The following is a 22,479-nucleotide window of genomic DNA, read 5'->3' as shown; positions in this document are numbered from 1 at the left end:
GTCTGATTTTTCTCAAACTTTCTTTGTTCTTATTCTTTGATTTTTCTGTTTCGACACAAGCCTACTTATTCCAAAGGTTTCATTCCCCTTTAAGGATATTCCGTTGTTGTTTATTTGTTGTCACCTTGCACCTTGTTTTTTTGATAACCTCTTTACCGGCCAAAATACAGATCGAGTTTGAAAGTTCTGCTGGTGGTGTGATATTAAATGAAAATTTATTTCAGATTTGACAGGCATAATACTTGGTTATCGAAACATCATATTTCACTCTTATCGGATTACTTCCTAACTGGTGTAAGTTACGCATTACAAGGCGGATATGAAATTGATATCACTCTGTGTATGATCAATATTGTGTACGAACGTTATATGAGCTCATTAGCTACTTGTGATCTGTAACTGAGCGCTAAATTTTATGATTTATATATGCCTTGTCTTGAACAATATTCTAATGATCACATGGATTTAAAGACAATCAAAACGAGTTTCATTCAATATTCGATAGTGATTACTATGTTTCAAATCATTCGTATATGTACATGCATATATAGGTAGACAGCAAAAACTGTGGTGTTAACCGGTGTACATAGAGGACCACACCAGTTATTTTATACCGGTGTTAAATTGTTGGTGTTAGTTTTACACCTACAGGTGTTATTACAACACCTATGGTTGTTACATTTACACTCTTTGGTGCTATGTTCAATCTCTAGGGTGTTATTTTAACACTTCAGGGTGTGGTCCTATTAACACCAATTGGTGTCAGTTTTAACACCACAGTTTTTACAGTGTATTATCCGTGTTATGCATTTTTGCCCTACTAGGATTTCTTAGGAATATTATGACAAGAAAGCTTTTTTATTCGCAACATAGCTTATTGCATGGTTGTTCTATCGACAGTGGTGTTTTCGTATACGCTTTTAAAATGATTTGTATATTTATTTTAATAGATATTATTTCGGCATGGTTGTCATCTAGATAAACACATGCATCTTCAAATTGGCAACGATTACTCTACAACTATAAGCATTGACGAAATTCTGCTATTTTATTTTTCGTCAGGAAAGCGCTATTTAGCATGCCATAGTCATGGGAGTGCAGTGGAATATATCTGTACTCTGACAGTACAGATGAAAAATACACTATAGTGCAACTTCTTGAAAACCCCCCATGGATCGTTTAAAGGGCCCCTTTTTACATAATATCCGACTCCGCCAACACTGCGGCACCCTAGAAAATCCCGGCAACCGCTTACTTTTCTTATTTAGATAGTTGTGAGTTAATAAATGCCTGCTTTTAGCTGGATGGGAGCCCTTCAGAGAGGGTAAGTAATTGATGAACGAAGACGCGTTTCAGTCCCGGAGGTTGTTAGAAAAACCCTTCCCCCATCCCATGACTCACGGAATCTTATAGACTTATTACCAGGCGTTTTATCGGTCTCAAAATGCTCTGCATTTTTTGCCTGTGTATAGCTTGGGTATAAACTGTTATATAATTGTCCCGGTAGTTACTTCAAATGTTTTGTTAATGGTGATATATTCAACTCAACGCAGGAAGAATATTTCTTCAGGGATACCTGGGCTGTGTTTAATTCTTGCATCTATTGATAAGACGGTATTACAAACTTATTGATAAAGCTCTATATGATAGGCCTGTTGATCTAAAAATGATCACGGTTAAAGCTGTATGTCGAGCCTTCCATCAGCATGCTGACTTTTCAAACTCTTCAATATGGGTGGTACAGTAAGTATAGGCCCTCTACCAACAGGATCCTGTATAAATATTGTTTTAGTGGTAGAATAATGGTATAATGTTACCACTTGCCATGAAATTCGTTGAGGAGTAGACGATTGGAAATCGGGGAAACCCTATTCCTCGTCTTTGGTATGTGGCACTACCCTTAACTCTTTCGATAGATTAGTTGGCCAGCCACTTTAATCACTGCTATCTCATATCCGAAGGTCAGAATGATGGATGGTTCCCTTTAAATGTCAAGTGATCTCATTCGCCTTGAATGTAAATTGATACGTCGACACCCAATAGAGCGGCTGGTCAGCTAGTCTATGTTTAGATGAGTGTGTAATACTGTCACTTTTAGATACCGTCACCCTAAATGCCCGCTATGCCATCACCGAAGGCACAACAGCAAAAAGGATACACTAGCGAGCAAGGGAAAGGGACAGTATACATACCGTCGTCGCCTATATACGGATTATCTAACGTAGATCGGAACTTGGTATTGGAATTTAATGTATTTAAGCAGGTATGTGATTTTTGGTTTTGTTGTTTGTTACGTCGATATGACGTTGTGCTTTTTTCTTTTGTCACGAATAGTCAAGTGCAATGTTTTTCCTTTTTTTTTAAATTGAGGTGGGGCAAATGGATCAAAACATTTTGGGGGTATTATAGGCAGGTATTAACTTGGGCATAACTTAAAATCTCGGAAGTCGCGAAGACTCACGATATTCAAGGACCTTATACTTAAATGCAATTTCATTATAATATATTTGTATAGTATTGTCATTCGGGATTTAATTTCTTAATTTTCGCCTAAATTTTTTTTGGCCTATTTTGTCTGAAACTGATATGATATCTGCATTATTCAAAACACACAGTAGAAAGAGTGATTTCACTGGTTTTATTGAAGCAAATCCTATTCATTAATACGATTATCCAAAGGGCTCCATCATGTTTCCTATAAAAGTTTCATTTTTATGTTGATTATCTTACTCGGAAGGAAATGATACTTGCTGAACTGCTGAAAGTACACACGCCAGCATTCCGTCTTAAAGCGAAAACGGTAAACCGATAGAGACGAGCGAATTAAGCAGACTTGCCGAGGCGACAAAAGATCCCTGGCGAGGGAACGACCAAAACTTGCGTGACATTTTCCTCGAAGGAAAGCATGTTTCCTCTCATTCTGTGGATATGTTGTGATGGGGTTTGGTTAGAGTAGTGACGTCGTGGGGGATTTGGCCACTTTATGTATCGAGGAGAGTTGGGTTGTGCACTGCTCTGGTGTTGATTTAACACCAGCCCGGAATCTATATGTACATGTATGTCCACACCAGAGAAGTGTTAAACAACACCAGTTTCGTTTTGGTGAAACACCAGATAGGTGTTTATACAACACCAATTAGTATCAAAACAGCATCGGTTTGATTCCAAACTGGTGTTTCAATTCTCTGGTGTGGTGGCCATAGATAGATTCCGGGCTAGTGTTAAATCAGCACCGGAGTTTTTGCAGTGTGGGTGTGCGGGGTTGTACGTTGCCATGGTCTTACATTTTCTTGTGTGGGAATTGGAAAGGGTCTGTTTAGGATACATGGTTTTATAGGAAGGGGGGGGGGGTAAGTGGATACTGAGGTTTTGTGTCGTATAATTTTGTTTGCGGGGGGGGGGGGTGGTGGTGACGGGTGGTGGCAGGGGGGGGGGGGTGGTGACGGGTGGTGGCAGGGCGCCGGCTATCGACTGAGGGACTGAGAATGATGGATGTTGATGAAATAGGCAACATGGCAATAGGCTTTATATACGTTCTTGCAGCACTATACTGGTACTGTACATCGTATTTACTTCACCAAATACAATCTCTAATATTTTTCAGTAAGGGGCCTAGAATTAAAAGAAATATTTTGCATGTGTATATTATAAGCATATCAAAGATTTTTATTCCCATCCCTCTTTCTTCTTACTCCTACCATGGACCTTCCATGATTTAATCATGTAGAGAAGGAAGAGTGTTCAACTCTCTCATATCGAGCTACAACACTGTTTAACAGCAGGACATGACACGATTAAGTTTATGAGTGATGGAATGGTTGTATGATGAAGAAACGTGTTTAATTATGGAATAAGAATGGTCCCAATGGTATCAGGTGTTCTGAAATCGTGCTCTGTGTGAAACACATCATAGGCACTTCGCATGTGAAGGGTGACCTACCATAAATTAGGAAAATATTACTCGAAGCTTTGTATAGTCTGCGTTGGCGATCGTTCAATTCCGTGAAAGAAATTAGCTTCTTGATTAAAGATGACACCGGCACAGTTGTCGCATATGTTAGGTGCTTTCGTGGTTATCCGGACAGTGACAGAAAACTTGTGAAAAGGGATTAAACGCGACCCATTTTAGTTTATTTTTTGTCAATTCAAGGGTTTTGTGTTTAAAGTTATTATAAATATTATCTGTCGCGAATCTCAAACTTGTTCCTTTAAAGGTGCATTGTCATACATAACGGCAATATCGATAAATTATACATAAATATTTTTGGCATCCCCTCCCCGAATTTGTAAACCAAAACGGTATGATTATACACTCTTAACAAATTTAATTGCATTAAAAGGCAAAACTCTACACTTCACCATATCCCGATCTCTTTCTCTATCTTTATTCTCTCTTTCCCATTTCCATATCATTGATCCCTTCTTCAAATGTTTCTCTTCTATATTCATTCCTTTCTTATTGTCCTACTCTACTTTCTTCCCATTCTTAATAGCAACGACGCACCCCACCCCGAGCTCCTCTCCCCTTTCGCTCCATTTAATATTACCCCTTCCAGCCCTCTACAAAGCATGATTCCCTATCACCAAATCCAATAGGCTGCCATCACAAATGCTCCTCAATACAAAAAATATCCAGTAGGTCCATTGTGTCTCTACTTTGCTGACCACATTCCAAGATGTCTTCAGCATTCCGTTTATACCTTTATAGTCTTACCTGACGTATCTCCTCAAGAAAACACATGCACATTTTCCCCTTCCTACCCCGCGTTCGTTGATCGCATCTCTCTTCATCCTTGCTCTGACATATTTTCTTGGAGGATAACGGTATCACGAGGTCTGTCACCAAGGTGAGATGAGAGAGATATTCTTTGTGGCATGAAGTGTCAGAACATTACTCCTTGCTTTAAATCACACCCTTATCATCGTAGTCTGATTCTTCAGACCCGTCATCTATGTGTTTATGATAATCATCAAAAGAACGTGGTGTAAAAAGCTCAAACTTACGCATCCGCTGTCATAATCATCAATGTTTCAAGGAATTGTTCATATTTTTACACCTACTTTTGTTTGTACAAAACTGCTCATGGGACATTTTCTGTGCTTAAATTTCATACACCTGTATTTACATGCACTGATTTAGCTTTACACTATTGTTTTTGGTTAAGCCACATCGGACACCTAGCTAGCACCCAACAAACGCTTAAACCAGTTCGTAGTTCCTTTCTGCGCATGATCAAAAGATTCTACGCATGATCGGAGGAAGGTCATTTGTACTAAAGTGACATGTTGGTTTAAAATCTAATGAGATAAGCACCAAATTTGATGTCTTGATTATTCATATATTCTTTCGAATTGCGGTTTTCATATACACCATAAAAACAACAATGTGTCCACGAACAACTGGTATTTCACAGTTCGCCAAGTACGTTGTGCAACATCTTATGATATGCATTTAAAGTAGGAATGCAACAAATACCTTCATAAAGTGTTCTTTGGCATGCTATTCTATTCAATTTATTCATCCTGCTATGTAAGGCAAGCTTACGTAATATCTTGCTTTGAAATCTGCCTATCAAAATGAAAGAAATGAAAGGTCATTTGACCAAAATTGTCCATGAAGTTACCACGAACTGGTCTATTAAAGCATAATTGTCAAAGGTTTATATAAGGCAACAATACTGATCATTTTCAAGCAGAGGATGTTTATAACTATTCGAGAGCTTGTAGGTTCTTAAAGGTCTTTCGATTGAGACTGTAAAACTGTCTGCGGATCTTAGTGTGAAACTTCTTTATTGAACGTCAGGCAAACACTTCACACAAGGTCTATCTCTGGTGTGAAGGTTTTTGGCGCTTTGCAATATTAGTTTAGAAGATGACGTGTGAAAGCAATATTCAGAAGGCAGAGGTAAGCATTATGATAATGAATCATTATTTGAATTCACCTAGAATGGTGGCCTACAGATCCTAACCAATTTCCATTATGTTGCAATGAATAAATACTATATTCATCTCTTTTGTTGGCTGACAATACATGTATGTAATATTCTATCCCCACCGAGAGGAACATGAATAAATTCATGTGCCTGGTAAATCATAAAATCCTATAATCATGTTCATGCATGTTTCTTTCGATAACACATTTTGAAAAGCACATATATATTTTCTTCTGTGTAATTCCCATATTTTGACATTTCAGTAAGATGGCCATGGTGATGTATAGATTGTGTTTAAAAAATCAAGAGCGTATTTACCCATTAAATTGTGTTACTTATATTTCACATTCAGATGAGGAATAGGCACTAAAATGTAATAAATTGTCAGCGACGCGCCATTTTTCCTCCTCTGCGCGGGAAGGTCATCTACTGCTGATATGAAACTAGCGAATAAAACGATCGACGTTTAAAAAAACTTGAATTTCTAGGTTGAGGAATGAAATATATGCAGTTGAACTTTATCATTTTCATATTCCATTTTTATGGGGATGGTAGCTAGTATATTTTGCATTATCGAAGGATAAATTTCGAATTTGATATGTCTTATATCTAAAATGTGTTACCTGTATATGTTACAGGGGAACTAAGACTCATAATCTACCATGATTGTGTCAATCAATATGAATATGAGTTTACTACTTTAAGCTCTATAAAACAGTTTTATGATATCGTTATGACGTCAATAATTGTCTCTTGAAATTTAATCTGATACTCTTTGCAGGAAGATAGAAAGCCCAATCTTACTGCGTGGTCTATAATTTGCCATGAAAATTAGGATTAATGATAATGGATATGATCTTATCTTATATGACATTTTATGATTTATAGCGTCGTTATGAAATCAACAATTGTCTCTTAAGCTTTAAGCTGCTGCGTTTTTATGGTCGTCTAGTCTTAGATCATCAGATAGTTCATGTGCTGTGAGGAAAACGAAAATACCGGCTAAATTTAATGAATTTGTCGCCGCTTCGTCAAAATTGGCTGATGCCATTTTCCGACGGCGCTTATTGGGGCGTGCTGTATTAAAGGGAGATCGAACGAGTCGTGTTTAGTTTTCCAATAACGCTCGGCTTACTAGTCAAATATAATCCATACTTTAGTACCAGTAAGGCACTGTCCCTTGTCCTTTGCTTGGTAGATATGTCGTTTTGCTTCCGAATAGAAGCAGGTACTGTACTGGACAGTATAGGTCCACTGCTTTGCTGGGAAAGGGATTTTGGAGGATTTGCTCAGTTGGTCTGTGGGCTTTCGCTGGCCTATTAGCTTGATTTAATTGACTGGCAGACCGTGGGCGAGGGGGGGTGATGCAAAAGGAAAATGACCTTGTGATGAGATGACTGACCGTTTGAAAGGTGATGCGATCGGAAATTATGGAAATGATATAACGAAAGATTTTTAAAAGGAGGAAATATTTTAATTACAATTGTCATGATTGCGAAGCTATGCATTAGAACTAGAAAACAAGTTAAGCATAAGTTGCATGAAGTCCATGGCAGTAAACTTGATAGAAATATAATATAGGCCTATATCCACTTTTTAGTTTTCTTTTTACAATCTGTATCAATTCATAATTAAGTCATCGCAATGTTGAGGCAATATCCATTTTCAATGTATTTACATTTTCCTTTGATATATGCATTGACGGACGAAAGCTGATTCAATTTGACAATTTTTATCATAATATTCTTCCAATGCTGTTTGAAAGAAGAAATGCTTTCGTTATACTTTCGTAATCATGATCGTGATGACCGCCAACTTCTCCATCTTGAGTTCATGTCAGAACTTGCATGGAGATACAGTAAAATAAGAACCATGTTGTGCTGGACGCCATTAATATCATCAGACCCCATCTCGAGCTATTTCCCCCATGAAACATTCAGTGGAAATATTAATGGCATCCTGAACCTTTAACGTTCATTACCTGCTAATGAAAAGGACTTTCGATGATGAGATTCTTGGGTTGCCTGGAGAATGTTTGCCTAACTCCTTCTCTTGAACCCAACGGCGGGGATGAAACACTCTTGACGAAATTAAATATTAAACCGGGAATATTAGGCGATGTGAGGACGGGTTGCATGGGTCTGTTGCCGCCCCTCAGTCCACCTTAAAATAAACACCAAACCAAAAAACAGGGGACCCCCCAGAAAAAAAATAAAGAAAAGAAAAGCAATATCTTTAATTTAGATATAAAGATGGGACATAAACAATATAGTTTATCCCTCATCATGCTCATTGCCCCTTTCATTGATGGGTGGGGGAGAGGAGTAATTTAATGATCAACACAAATTTCACAAGAAACAATACCCCCCCCCAAACAACAACAAGAACTACACATCTATAACAATATTTCCGATAATTAGTAGGCCTGGCAGTATAATAGCAGTCAATCATTGTGTTGAGAAGACGATTATTTATTTTTCATATGGAAGAACAGACATTTTTTTTTCTTGGGAGAATATGATGTATTTTCTACACTGTTAGAAAAAAATAAAAGAAGTTCCTGCAGCAGAGTCTCGAGAACACCTGTAATCTTACCGAATTGCGTAATAACCATTCTGTAAATTCATAAAACAAGAATTTTTCTGCAATTTAACAGAACAGGTCTGTTTAAAAAGGGGAAAAGGGTGTTTTATTCAAGGAAATTTGTAAGATTCCATACATCAAATACCAATTTCCTGTAAGATTACGCAATTCGGTAAGATTACAGGTGTTCTCGAGACTCTGCTGCAGGAACTTCTTTTATTTTTTCTAACAGTGTGTCAAACTGTTACCCCCCCCACACCCCTTCCATGATGATAGAATACAAGAGAAACAATGTGATACGGCATATATATACCAGTCCTATCAGTGTTCACAATTATTGAAAGTACGATCTTTTTGTTATGGTGAAGAAAGATTTCTCGATGACATCCTTTCAAAATATCCTACCCCTTCTTCCCTCTCGAAGTAGTTAAGTCGTCGCTCGATATCACTTATTGAATTGATAGCTATTGCTCTAAGCGAATTTCTCACTTGACTTGAGAAAATAACAAGTTTAGCTGATGGTATATGCCTCGTCTAGCCGTCATAGCTAAGATTTTATGTACCGTCACTATATGTCAAAATATATAGTTGGAAATATTTTCGTTACTATAGTATAGCAGTCTCAATATTTCTTGAGTTTGTGTTCTCATGGAAATAAATATTTATGTTGTTATGATGTTATTGTTGATTTCATCACAGTTTATTTTTACTTTTCCTATCTTTCCTCTTTATTATTTTTAAGGTATTTTGTTTTATATTGAATCATGCCAAACATGACAATATGCAATTCTGTTGATTTGCTTAAATAAAACAAACACATATTAAGGAATTTAGAAATTATTCAGTTTTACCACACTTTTTGGGAGTGAAGTCTACTTCTCTCTTCTCCCTTTCCTTCATTCATCATGCACTCCTCATCTCCCTCTACGTGTCACATCCCTTCCCTGTCGTTTATGTCTTGTCCATAATAACTTTGTGAAATACACATCAGTTTTTAATTCACTTAATTTGACCATTCCACTGGTCGAAATAGCTTTTTACCTTATTCGAGTATTTCTTATCTGAACCTATATAGTGGAATTTTTTAAAAACGATCTTCTTTTGAAAAAAATGTTTAAAGAACGCACATATTGCATAATTTATTAGGCCTATATGAACTTTGCCTGTCGGTCATATTGGAAAGCGAAAGACATTGCAATCATTCCATTTATACAGAGTACATAGATTACAGTCCAATTCGTAGAACCCACTTCGTCATGGGTTGTGTTTACACGAGAAGGATATACCACTGATTCATAAATATCTCGTTTGTATGTCATCATTTCCTTCTTTATTTACTTGCTACATGAATAGGCAAGAAAGAATCTGACCCCCTATAACCAAGCCCCCATGCTGACTAGGGATGGAGTCAGAGTCTTCTTGGGGTCGGGCAAAGGTATAAAATATGTATGCAAGTGAAAAAATAAGGGTATTTTTCGTGATTAAATAATGACCCACACTATCTTCAATCTTCCTCCTCTTCTCTCCTTCCCATGCCCCCCCCCCTCATGCATATCCACGACAGCATCATGCATTGTTTAAGATGGATTGCAAAATTATTCAATAATAAGCACGTGTATATCACAGCGCAAAAACTTATTATATAATTTTGCTGGTATCATTTTGTGAAAATGTTCACATATATAATATATTTGTTATGTAGGCCTTGTAATCGTGTGTTTTCATGCTTTCTTGTCAGCTTTGACCCCGTTTTGTCTTTCAATTGCAATGACTTAGGTAGTTATGTACAAGTCCCGATTGAAAAAGAAACGATAACAAGAATAAGTGTAAAGTTGACTAGGGAAAGAATTTTTAGGAATCAGATTCAATTATATATCTTTCCAATATCTTCATTTTTCAAATTTTCATTGATCATGTAGTATTGTTATTTCAAACTACTTCACGAAAAAATCACGTTAGTTCTTCATGCAATACATTTTCATGGTTTACATGTATGTGAACATAACATCACCTATAGATAGTTAATTTTGTTGGGGATATGGGCATGACGACCTCAAAGTTGAGGTATTTTTTCGTAATTGAAAAATAGTTATATCTTTGAACGATTTAAACATATCTTTAATACTCTTCTTTTCTTTCTTTGCGTTACCTATTCTCATTTACCCCTTTTTTCTTTATTTCATAACTTGAAAAATAAAAGGGGTCAGTCCTCACCTCCCATCTTTAGCGCGGCCCCAGTGTTATGTGAATGTGAAACTTTGATGATGCGACAGAGACATGATACTTTTGTTTATGAATATGATGTTACCGGAAGCTTGGAGAATCATACCTCATAGTTACTACACATGCCCCGATTTTCCGTTAGTTTTAGTTCCTCAATTTGAATTCTATAGGCTTAAAATGCCATTGTGTGATCTGTGTTATTATCTATATAGTGGAGGTGCCGTGGCCGAGTGGTCTAAGGCGCCTGGCTATAATGAAAAAGTCTTGGGTTCGAGCCCCGTGAGCAAGGCATTTAATCCACAATGCTCTTTCATCCTGCTTCCAAATAACTGGAAATGCTATATGCATTGTTGGTAACTAGGTGTGAACTAGTAATGTATGTTATTATTTCAATGGAAGTTTGATGATAGTTGTTATTTAGTGAAATTAAGGCATAATCAACCACGGTTGCTTTAAACTACATCGGATATTTTAATCAGTTGATCTATTATTAAATCTCGATTATCAATTTAATGAAAAGAACGTTACTGATGAGCACATGCATGATTTGAAAATTTTCAAAAGTTTCAAAGGTTATATGTATTTGGTCTGTTTGCATGCTTTTTCTAATTAATCCTATGTTGAAAATGAAGTTCAATCCGAAGTTTTATTTGGAAACACAATAAAAACTACCGTAAACATGTCCCATCAAATTGTAGTTTACCGAAAATATCAAAGGAATATCTGGGCCTAAAGAAAAATGCGACATATTTAAAATTCACATTCGTACATCAAGTGGAACCGCAATATGACGTGGATTATTTTGTTTTTATAAATGACGAGAAACCGCAAACATTTCGATTTCGTTAATTCTTTGTGTACGTAAGGCCCTCGAGTTACATATTACTTTTTAATGAAATAAGCCAGTGGTTGGATTGACTTTTTCCTCCATTAGGTTAAATGTGTGTAAATATAATTTTTGTAATTTTCGTAGTTTGGGATGAATATACATGTAAATAGATTCAAGTGAACCTACATGTAATAATCATTCTGAAGAGTGTACGCCACATCTCAAATTAAGGGCAGACAATTATGTGCAAGGAGCGCTTCACTTTTTCGCAAAATGCAAATAGATTATTTCATTTTGACGCCTGATCGGCTGCGCTTCTTTCCGTTGAACGCTTGCTCAGTCAATAAATCTGATTTTAAGCCCTCGCTTTGAGTCAATATGCAGTGCAAGCAAGGAATATGACTGATATTAGTTCCATGATTAGTGGCCAATGTTTGATTCCACTCCCTTGTGTACCGTCATGATTAACTAGCCGATGGCTGGCACTCTGCATTTTTTACTTTAGCTTTACTGGCTTTTAGATTCATGATTTGATTTTAATAACGTTTTATGTTTCGAAATATGATTGAGTTTCTGTATTTTTTCTCTCTCGAACTGTCTCTACTTCTAGCGGGCGGGGGTTAATTTGAGAGTGATGGCCTAGGGCCTTAGGCATATAGCGGATGGCATCATTGATATCTTCATGTTACCATGGTTACCCCTTTGATTTTAGTCTTACACCTCCAACCGGTCCACCATCATTAGTTTCATGACAAAGAAAATTTGGAGGCCCCCTTTATATTTCTCATCACATTTATGAAGAAATTCGTCGGCCATGAATTTTCAGTTAGGCGTTTGGTTGCAGCTTTTAGGGACCACTGCCCCTGCCAGTTATATATGCTTATCTTGTCATAAAACTAATATATCAAGCTTGTGACCTACATAGGCTCTGTATGAAGGTTGGCATCCCAAAGCAGCTGACTCTAGCTACTGCGTAAAGCTCGCTTCGAAACGGAGAGAACATGGGGCTATATCGGTGCTTTCCTAATTGAAAGAACAGCCCCTCACTCGAGTACGTGATGAAAAATTACTCGAAATTGGTACTGTCAATGGGCTTACCATCGCTCAAAGAAAGGTTAAACACACTCAGCTCCTCATATTCCGATAGGTTATATCGGTGACATGATGGTCAATGCAATAGAGAGCATCAGAAATTCCTATACAATATGAACTGGTTGGTCAGAAGACATGCATGTAGCAGTGAGTATGATGGAAGTTTCTAAATCAACGCCAACGTCTTTTAAGCCACTTTGTGCAGTCTTTCCCGAAATATACTATCTAACTTGCTATTAACTGATTAAGTAACTATTTTCTAATAGATAAATACAGTAAATAAGTGAACGGATGGATAATTAAACATTAATTGGCACATAGGCCTATATTATTTTTTAATGAGAGCGCCATTAAAAAACACAACAACATGAAACAGACAAGGTAAATCGAGAATAGTTGGATAAATAATATGTGGGGGTAGTAAAATTTTGCAGACTAAATGAACTTAAAGAAAAAAAAGGTGAAAACTAAAAAAGAGTATTGTCAACTCAATACACTACTCAATAAATTGAATTTCCGTGAAACGATTTTGAAATTGGGGTACTGAGCCAAAAAATGTTGGGGGGGGGGGGCTGCTGAACATGCAGAAAATTAATATTACAGTTTGATTGCCATTTTCCGTTGTTATTGTATCACTACATACTAAATGAAGTTGGAGCGGGTCTTTTTAGTGGAATATTTCTTATCGCAAGCGCCCCACCCCGCTCTATTGACTTTCGTCGCATGTTTATCTAGATGGATTGGGCCTGGAACCTGTAGGCTGTAGTAGTAGGATCCATGGTGCAAGCATGCTGCATGCATGCTATATAGCTAGCTCCACGCACCGTCATCATTCTAGTAAAAATCAAGTAGGCCTAGGGTCTGAAGTTGCGGAAACAGCGCCGCTGGATCAAAAGGAGTAGATTCTAATAAAGCAGAAATTTTCTTGATTTACTACCGTAAGCAATTACAGTGTATATCTTTATCATGTGGAGTTCTTTGTGAAATAAGAATGTACATAGCTGTGCTTTCGAAATCGACATATGAGTGATAGATTCTTCGTTGATGCCAGTTCAAACAATCAAAGGGTGTCCCACCAGCAGGGATCCATGTATTGTTGTATTGAACGGGACATTGATCAATAGAGTGCCTGAAGCGCCCCGACAAAGGACCCACCAATCGCCGCTGCGAGAATGCACTTTTGTCACTCACATTTATTACGTTTTTACCTGTCTGAAGTCTGAGCGAATGTTTCATCTTAGAGCTTCAATCTGTTGATGCTACGTCTTATGAAGATTTTGTCGCCCTAAACACAGTGATTTATGCCTAACAAACAGATATTGAAATTTTGAATAAATTGATCTAGGCCCTACTTTAAGTACTACTTGATTTTAATAAAGTCAAAGTCCCAGGCCAAAGACCTGAATTTAAATACAGTATACATCTTATGATAATGTTCCTAAACTTTGACTCTTTTTTTTGGGGGGGGGGGGGGGTTAAGGATTGCATTAAAAATAAGCCCTTCAATCAGGGCTTGGGCTTTTCAGTCTGAGACTACTACTACTACTAGTACTAGGCCGATCTTCCAATGAAATCTTACCTGAATGTTCTTATTTTTATTTATATTTTGCAGAAATTTGGAAAATCACAAGTTCATCATCATCATGAGGTTACACAGAAGACAGCAGCTTTTATTACAATGGATTTTTAGTGCTTTTATCCTTTCATTACACATATTTTCAGATGCACAATCAACAGGTATGTGTGACATTTCTTTATTTCAAATGTGTATGGTATAGTGATTGGTTGTATTACCGACCGGTCTTGTATTACCGAACGTGCGCATCGTACGCGTCAGAAAATAATTTCATACGCTCAATTCTTTGCAACATCCTTCCAAAGAGAACTTGAATAGAAAGATGATGAAAAATGGTCAAAACACATTTTCAAAGTCTTAATATTCTAAAAATAATAAAATATGGTCAAAATAGCTCATCAGTGATTTTGTTGATTTCTCAACTTTTCCCATTGAAAACACACGTTCGGTAATACGACACCTTTTTCAGGTGACCAAAATATTTCACATCCGAAGAGGGGTCCGATTGGAAGCTAATATCATCAAAAGGAAAAACGATTTCGGCAAATTTTTTACATATTTATATTTTGTAGGTAATTGTGTATTTATGGTGAAAGTTTGGTGAATTTTATGAGAATAATATTTTTGAAATGATTGAATTCATGAAAAGTGTTCGGTAATACGATCCACTACCATATATAGATTTCTAATTATGAAATACACTGTAGGTCTAATTCATAAACCAAAGTAATGAAAGTTGATCCAATGTTTAATATTGCCATTTTTAAATTTTTTTAATCATATATGTAGATCTAATTGCAAAGTTATTAAATACCTCACCACTGCTGCTAGTATCTGTTGGAACGAAACTTTGTTGTCTTTGTTTTTACTTGGTATTTTAAGAAAATAGGTGGGGGAAAAATATAATAATATTTTGTTTGATTTTTTTCTGACAAGAGGGGAGGGAATTACATGAATGATTAGAAATCAGTATAAGATTTCAGAGCAGTGCTACAGCTACATGTATATGCCCCCTTCCCGTTTCCCCTTTATTTGCAACCACAAAAATGTGGGAAAGGAATGAGTAGAAAAGAGACAGTTTGTCATTAATGACAAAATAGATTGCCCCACCTCCCTCCCCGTCACTTCCACCCCCTTGAATATGATGACATATTAATACAGGGTGAGAGTGAGAGAAGAAAATGAAATTCAGCTGTCATCTGATCTACATTAAGAAGGATCTTAGTATTTGTACAATGACTGCTGTAGTGCTGGTACATACTGGACAAAAAGAATAATTTGAAATTGTAGCATAGTATTTCATCACTTGCTTGGAATTTGAGATACATGTACATCACTCTTACAATTGTATCAAATTATTTCACTTGTGTTTTTCTATGTATTGTGCAGTACTGTGCATATATAAGTGTACCAATACTTTAACACACAAGATTGTATAGCCTGGCCAATTTTTCATTTGCTACATGTAGGCTACACACATATGCAAAATAATTTTGAGAATATTAATAACCCAGATCCCCAGGATCCTATATTTGCACATGTTGGTCTACATGCACTATATGGAGTTCTTCTTTAGATCTGTATGTATGTACACTGTACACCAAGAACATTAAATGTACTATGTAGGATCCACGTGTAGACATACATGTAACATTTCCAATGGGATGGTGGCACGGCACAGTGTAGTTTGAGAGGCTATGGTTTGGTGTACACTGTGCAGCAGGTGATCTGGTTTTGAAAACAGAGAGGGATGGAGACAGATGGAGGGCAGTTGAATTAACACAGGCTTGTAATTCGAAGCAGGCTACTGCACCCCGGGAATGCTATGTTGTTGATCTTTGACCTCGCCTTTCTTCTTGCCTCTCTCTATTTCTCTCTGTCTCTGTCTGCTTCTCTCTGCCACTCTCTCGTCTCATCAATATAACCATTTCTGAACTCAAAACACTAAAAGCAGGGCATATGTGATTTATTTTGTACCCAAAATAGAAAGCCTGTTTTTAATAGCATGTCCAAATAATAAAGTTAGTCAAAACAAAGTTACGGGTAGTCAAAATAAATGTTGAATTTGTGATGTACATGTAGGCCTGTCTCATTAGTTTGAAATGCTGAGACTTATGTGGACAGTTAAATTCAAATTTCCAGGGATCACAAATTTTCTGTCTCCATTACATGATAGCCTTGCCCTACATGTACCTGTAAAACTTGAATTATACCTGTATTTAATATGCCTACATGTACATTGTACACAAACTGCTGTAGGCCCTGAAGTTGCATTTAACACAGAACATACAATCAGTATTTTCTCTGCACATGTTTGTGCTTAGGACTTTTTGCAGGGGGGGGGCTATTAAAGAACACCTGAAATTTTAAGTGAAAAGTATTTAATGAAAGTAAAAGACAGCACAGTGAGCACACATATGTAGGACATCTTGAATTTTGAGAAAAATTGCAAAATGAAAAATAGGTTTTGACAAATTCATGGGGGGGGGGGCTCAAAGCTGATGTTGCCCCCCCCCCCTGTATATGCTGAGACTCTGCCTTACATTGTTCATGAATACATGGACATGGAGCTATAAACACAGATAGCTCTATGGTTCATGTAATTATTTTTGTAGGCCTCCAGTAAATTTGTACAATAGTACTGCTTGCAATTTGTTATGAAAGTACATGTATTTTTCATCTTTTATTTTGGTCTCGTATGCATTGGCAGGCAGATGGAATAGACTTCAACTTGTCCTCTCAGCATGACATCCAATTATATAGCCTTTCAAAAAAAAAAGAAGGCTGATGCAAAATGTTGATACCACCACACCCCTACCCAGATGACCTGCTGCTCTTCACCAGAGCAAGAGGTCATGTAAAAAAAACATGGACCAATCACAGTGCATGCATTCTCACATCTGTCAAATCACAAAAAATGCCTGTAAATTACAGTAATTTGTTCAGGCAAAGGTATACAGTATGTCAGTCTGCTGTGCAAACCCTTCACTCGGTTAAAGGGTCAAAATACAGTATACAAATCAAGAGACTAAAAAGTCAATAACAGTAAGTTCTGCATGTTAATTCTACAAGATTATAAGGAATTTTGGAATGCCCAGTAAAATTACTGTGTACAAACTTGAAATGTGAGGCATAGAAAATGTGCACCCTTTGTGTGAGAGTCAATACTGACTCATACATGCAACTATGTAAACTTCATCTGGTTCTAGCAGGTGGGATTACAAAATATTTTTCTTTCAGGTATTTTTCAAATACATGTACTCTACCTTGGCGTACATGTTTATTTCCAATAAGAATCCACCTTGTCAATATTTTTTCTGACAGGTCCAAAATACTAAAATATTGGAAGCTTGCTCTATTTAGAAAAGAAAAAAAGGACAAAACTTCTGTACACTGTATAAATATCAAGATTGATTATTGCCATATGTATTACAATGTAAACCCAATATTATAATCAAATAATGAAATCTAGGCTAGAAAGTTTTGAGCAGTGCAAATTTTACCACTGTGTACGTGTATGCCACACGTGGGCACATATTACCTTGAAAATATATAGGGGCCTACCAAAAGAATACCATGTCTTTTACAATAATTATTGAGCAGGCTAGCAAAATCATACTGTGCATGTTGGCCTACATAAATGGCACACAACTGATAGTGATACTCATCTTGTTTGGTTCTGCTCAAATTCAGTTTTTGCTTGTTATCAGTTAGTACTGAAATTTCCTTTATATTTTCACTGTACACTGTATAGGGCCTACATAGTACATGGATTACATTATCCAGCCTAAGGTTGTGAAAGAAACTTGGTGTAAATCTGAACAAGTACATGTAGGTGTATGAAATAGAATGGAATCAATTGGGAGTAAATGCCAAGAGCATGTTCCTCAAACATTACCATGCATTCATGATGTATGGGAGATACAGTGGATTCATTGTACTTCTGGCTGCGAGGGCTGCAAATATCAACCAGATTTTGCCCATCCCTACATGAACTGTTGAGAGGAGATACCATCTCTCGTTTCAGGGCCAATCCTTGGGCACAAAATGTCAAACAAGAAATATGATGTCTCAATCTCTCTTTACTTTCTGTACATTTTCAGTATATTACATGAAACTGAAACGTTTGCGTCAACTCAATAGGCATTATGTTTTGGGGTTGTCTGTCTTTCCGTCCATCCCATTTTCATTTGCGCTATAACCATGCACTTTATGGTACTGTTGTCTGTAGATCCATGCGATATCTGATAGACAACTGTTCAATGGATCGACTTCAAACTTGGTCATTTATCATACATTCGTTCCTGTAGGAGTAACAGTGATTCTAGATTCAATAGGAGTATCAAGTTCAAAGGTCACAAAATGTACTGTACATACAATTTAGCCCCTATAAACATGTATGTGCATGTACATGTATGTGCAGTTAATCCAGTCCTAAAGTTAAAGGTCAAGTCCACCTCAGATAAATGTTGATTTGAATCAATAGAGAAAAATCAGACAAGCACAATGCTGAAGATTTCATCAAAATCGGATGTAAAATAAGAAAGTTATGACATTTCAAAGTTTCGCTTATTTTTAACAAAATAGTTATATGAACGAGCCAGTTACATCCAAATGAGAGAGTTGATGATGTCACTCACTCACTATTTCTTTTGTTTTTTATTGTTTGAATTATACAATATTTCAATTTTTACGAATTTGACGATTAGGACCTCCTTGCCTGAAGTACAAAATGTTAAAATAATGGAATTCCACGTGTTCAGGGAGGAATGAAACTTCATTTCACATGACAATGACGAGAAAATCAAAATATTTCATATTTCAAACAATAAAAAACAAAAGAAATAGTGAGTGAATGACATCATCGACTCCTTCATTTGGATGTAGCTGGCTCGTTCATATAACTGTTTTTGTGAAATGAAGCGAAATTTTGAAATGTCATAACTTTCTTATTTTACATCCGATTTTGATGAAATTTTCAGTGTTATGCTTGTTGAATTTTTCTCTTTTTATTCAAATCAAGTTTTTGTTGGGGTGGACTTGTCCTTTAAGCTATGATATATTGATGGTCTTATAATAATTTATAATTATGCCTTTACTTGAAATGGTAAAGAATCTACATTATTTGTTTAAATTAAAGTCTACATTAAAATATGCTTTTGTTTTTAATAATTTCTACTGTGGCCCCAAAATTATGACCTAAACATGTACAATGTACGCTTTTCGATGTGTATTATAACATGCCATAATAAAATTGTAATCGATAGCATGCAGTTTTAAGTGACTGTCTTGTCACATCATAAAGTATTAGAGTTACATGTACATGTAATACAACAATGCAATAAAAGGTAATGACCCTGCTTTTATTGTTACTGCACTGTACCTGTATTATAAGTACATTGCCTTCAGAGAAATTATTGCCATAGCAGTTTCTTGGAGGCATACAGAACTTTATTAAAGTACATGTATGTATTTGCATGTCCATGGGCAATTCCATACAATAATCAACCTTTTTGTACATGCGACCGCCATTTTTCTCAAGTTTTACCAGTACTTCACTTCATGAACTGACCAAGTCATGGTCCTTTGAGAACGTACAGTGTCAAAAGAACAAGAAATCAAGAGACAGAAAATTTCATGAAGGTCTCATACATGTATATATATATATATATAGGGGGTCGGACATATTTTATGGAATTACCCACATGTACATTACATAATATTGTTTATTTTCATTATCATGTTCGCTTTTAATGGTATTTTTTAGAAGCCTCTGAAATGGGCTCTAGCTTTTGACAGCTCTCTTTTTAATTTTTATTCTTTTTAAAGTTCTCGTCAAAAAGGGGGAAAAGTGAAATAGAAAACTGGAAAGAGTACATTTTTTTCTATTAAATAAAAAGAAGAAAGAAATGTTTCAATGAGTACTTGAGATGTCTGCTTTGTCTCAAAACTTGATGAGATACTTGCAAATGGAGTAATAATAATAGTTCTTGTCTCGCACATACATGTAACACATTATGAATAACGTCTCTATGTGCTTTCAAAGGACTTGGATATACATGTACATATAGTATATAGCCCCTTTTCATGGTATTTGGCTGCAATGAACAAAAAACAAATTATCTCACTTGCAAGTATAGCTCTATAGGCAGGCATAACACTTTCATGTACATGTATACATGTATGTAAATACTAAAGTATATAATATGTACCAGTATACTACAGTTTACCCGACAGTTTTAATTAATACAAAATACAAGTGGTCATCAAGCAATTTCAAGCATCTACATGTACATACATTTCTAATTGAATAATTTCATGAATTTTTCTTACAATTTTTTCCCTTTACTTTTAATAAATTTTTAGGAACAAGTTCTTCATGTTTGCAAGCGAGGACTTGTGGAGACTGTATAATAACCGACCCAAGCTGTGCCTGGTGTGCACAACCAGTAAGTACATGTATCTATTCAATCATAGTTTACTAATCAATCATAAAATCATGCTGGCGATTTGCAGTCTACTGCCCTGCCGGTTTAAACTTCAGAAGGTATTGGTTGGCTCAGAATAGGATACCAGAAATATTCCATGAATCACAGATGAGTGGAATATTAGCCCTAATGAGTCGAATATTTTTGGTATTTCATGAAGTACACTGTAAAGCCATCCAATATTATTTTCATCTGTCCCATCCCCCCCCCCAAAAAAAGGGAGAAATTTGATTAAACAAGTCAAAACAAGTTGTATCACTTATCATATTATGGCATCATCACTTCATATGATCAATTTGGTCGTTGACATGCGACCTCCATTATAGTTCATTATGATGTCATTGAGCGGAATTGTGATCTATGCTGCGCATCGGATTGCTTTGTATATTTCACGCATTTGCGCACGCGCCCTAAACTGTTGAATATACTCTCATATTCAGGAGCCTATGCGATATTCGTCTAATTTCAGTCCTTTTTAGGGATACATGTACGCTATGATACTGCACAGACAATCGATGCAGACCAAAATACTTGTTTTTAATGCATCGGTAGAACACTCTACATGTACATGTATATGATAATCAACGTTATTGTATGTCTGACCCTGAATTATCTCCTTTTTTACTTCACAAATCGTTCAAGCCGTGATAACTTGAGGCCATCATATTTTCCTAGACTAAACTGTAGAAGCATTAAAAGTCTAATAATTTTCATCAATATTTTCATGTTTCTGTGTGCAGCAGTTATTTGTTCTGGTATCGACAGCAACTTTTATTTGTTTTGTTTATTTTTTTTTGTCATTTCCATCATCTCGCCAGGTTATGTTTATTAATTGCTATTGTCTACTTTGAAAATGAAACCAATCCTGAATTCTCCCGACTGTGCCATTGAATGTCAAGAGTTTGATACCCCTTTCATAAACCCACTTATGCAGATAATAGCAGCATAATTTGGTCGTAAATTTGGAGGAGGACCAGAGTTATCCGCAGGTGAAGGATACTGCTATTCGCATAATAGCAGCATCGGGACAAGATTTTGAATTTTTGAACGCATTTCCAAATAATGCGGATAATTGCCATGGTGTGGTCACAAGGTCACCCTTTTCCAACACAACCGCATCGGAGGGGGCATGTCCAGTTGTCATGACGATTATCCGCTTTTTCAGGATGGGCGCTCGCAAAAATAATGCGGCTTATTTTCGGAGTTTGTGAACGCAATTTTTACTGAATTATCCGCATTACTCTTAGGCGGCTAATTGGAGGATAGGTTTATGAAAAGGGTATGAGAGCCTGGGAAAATGCCAGGGAAATGTTTATTATTCTTGTCATCTGGCCTCATAATGAAGGATTGATTGTTATTAATTCAGGATGCCCTAAAAAAAAGATGACTAAAATACCAAAGGTCCTATCAAATTCTTCATTTTATTCTACGATCAGAATGGTATTCTGATTTCTTTTTTAATGAAAATGAGATACTCATCACATAATACAATGTATATATCTTTGCTTTTGTGCAATTGAACCCCCCATCCCCCACCACTCCCATTTTAGAAAAAATGTTAACAGGGGCCCGTAACACAAAACTTAGCAATGATCGTAGATTTTTCTACGATTGATTCCATTGACTACATTGTACAATCAATCGTGAAAATCAGGCGTACGATCAATAGCTAACCTTTGTGTTATGGAACCCTGGTGACAGGTACATGTACCTCAAATCAAAATTTAAAAAATGTCCTTGCAGACCTTTTGAATA

At 36.4% G+C, this 22,479-nt stretch overlaps 1 protein-coding gene across 2 annotated transcripts in view; it reads left to right on the top strand.

Moving 5' to 3' along the window:
- The first annotated feature begins 2,234 nt into the window (after window positions 1–2,234).
- Window positions 2,235–22,479, top strand: part of LOC446174 (beta-C integrin subunit) — a 45,942-nt gene continuing 25,697 nt past the window's right edge. Inside the window, exons 1-3 of one of the 2 annotated variants that reach the window (XM_041622357.1) lie at window positions 2,235–2,263; window positions 14,273–14,397; window positions 20,603–20,685. In XM_041622357.1, coding sequence (XP_041478291.1) covers window positions 2,250–2,263; window positions 14,273–14,397; window positions 20,603–20,685 — 222 coding nt within the window. In that variant the 5' untranslated portion in view covers window positions 2,235–2,249. Of the gene's footprint in view, window positions 2,264–13,515; window positions 13,599–14,272; window positions 14,398–20,602; window positions 20,686–22,479 lie in introns of those variants that run through there. The other variant, XM_041622358.1, reaches the window with a different exon arrangement.

The sequence above is a fragment of the Lytechinus variegatus genome, chromosome 13 (assembly GCF_018143015.1).
Source record: "Lytechinus variegatus isolate NC3 chromosome 13, Lvar_3.0, whole genome shotgun sequence".
Classification (NCBI taxonomy): Eukaryota; Metazoa; Echinodermata; class Echinoidea; order Temnopleuroida; family Toxopneustidae; genus Lytechinus; species Lytechinus variegatus.
This window is presented reverse-complemented; position numbering and strand designations above follow the sequence as displayed.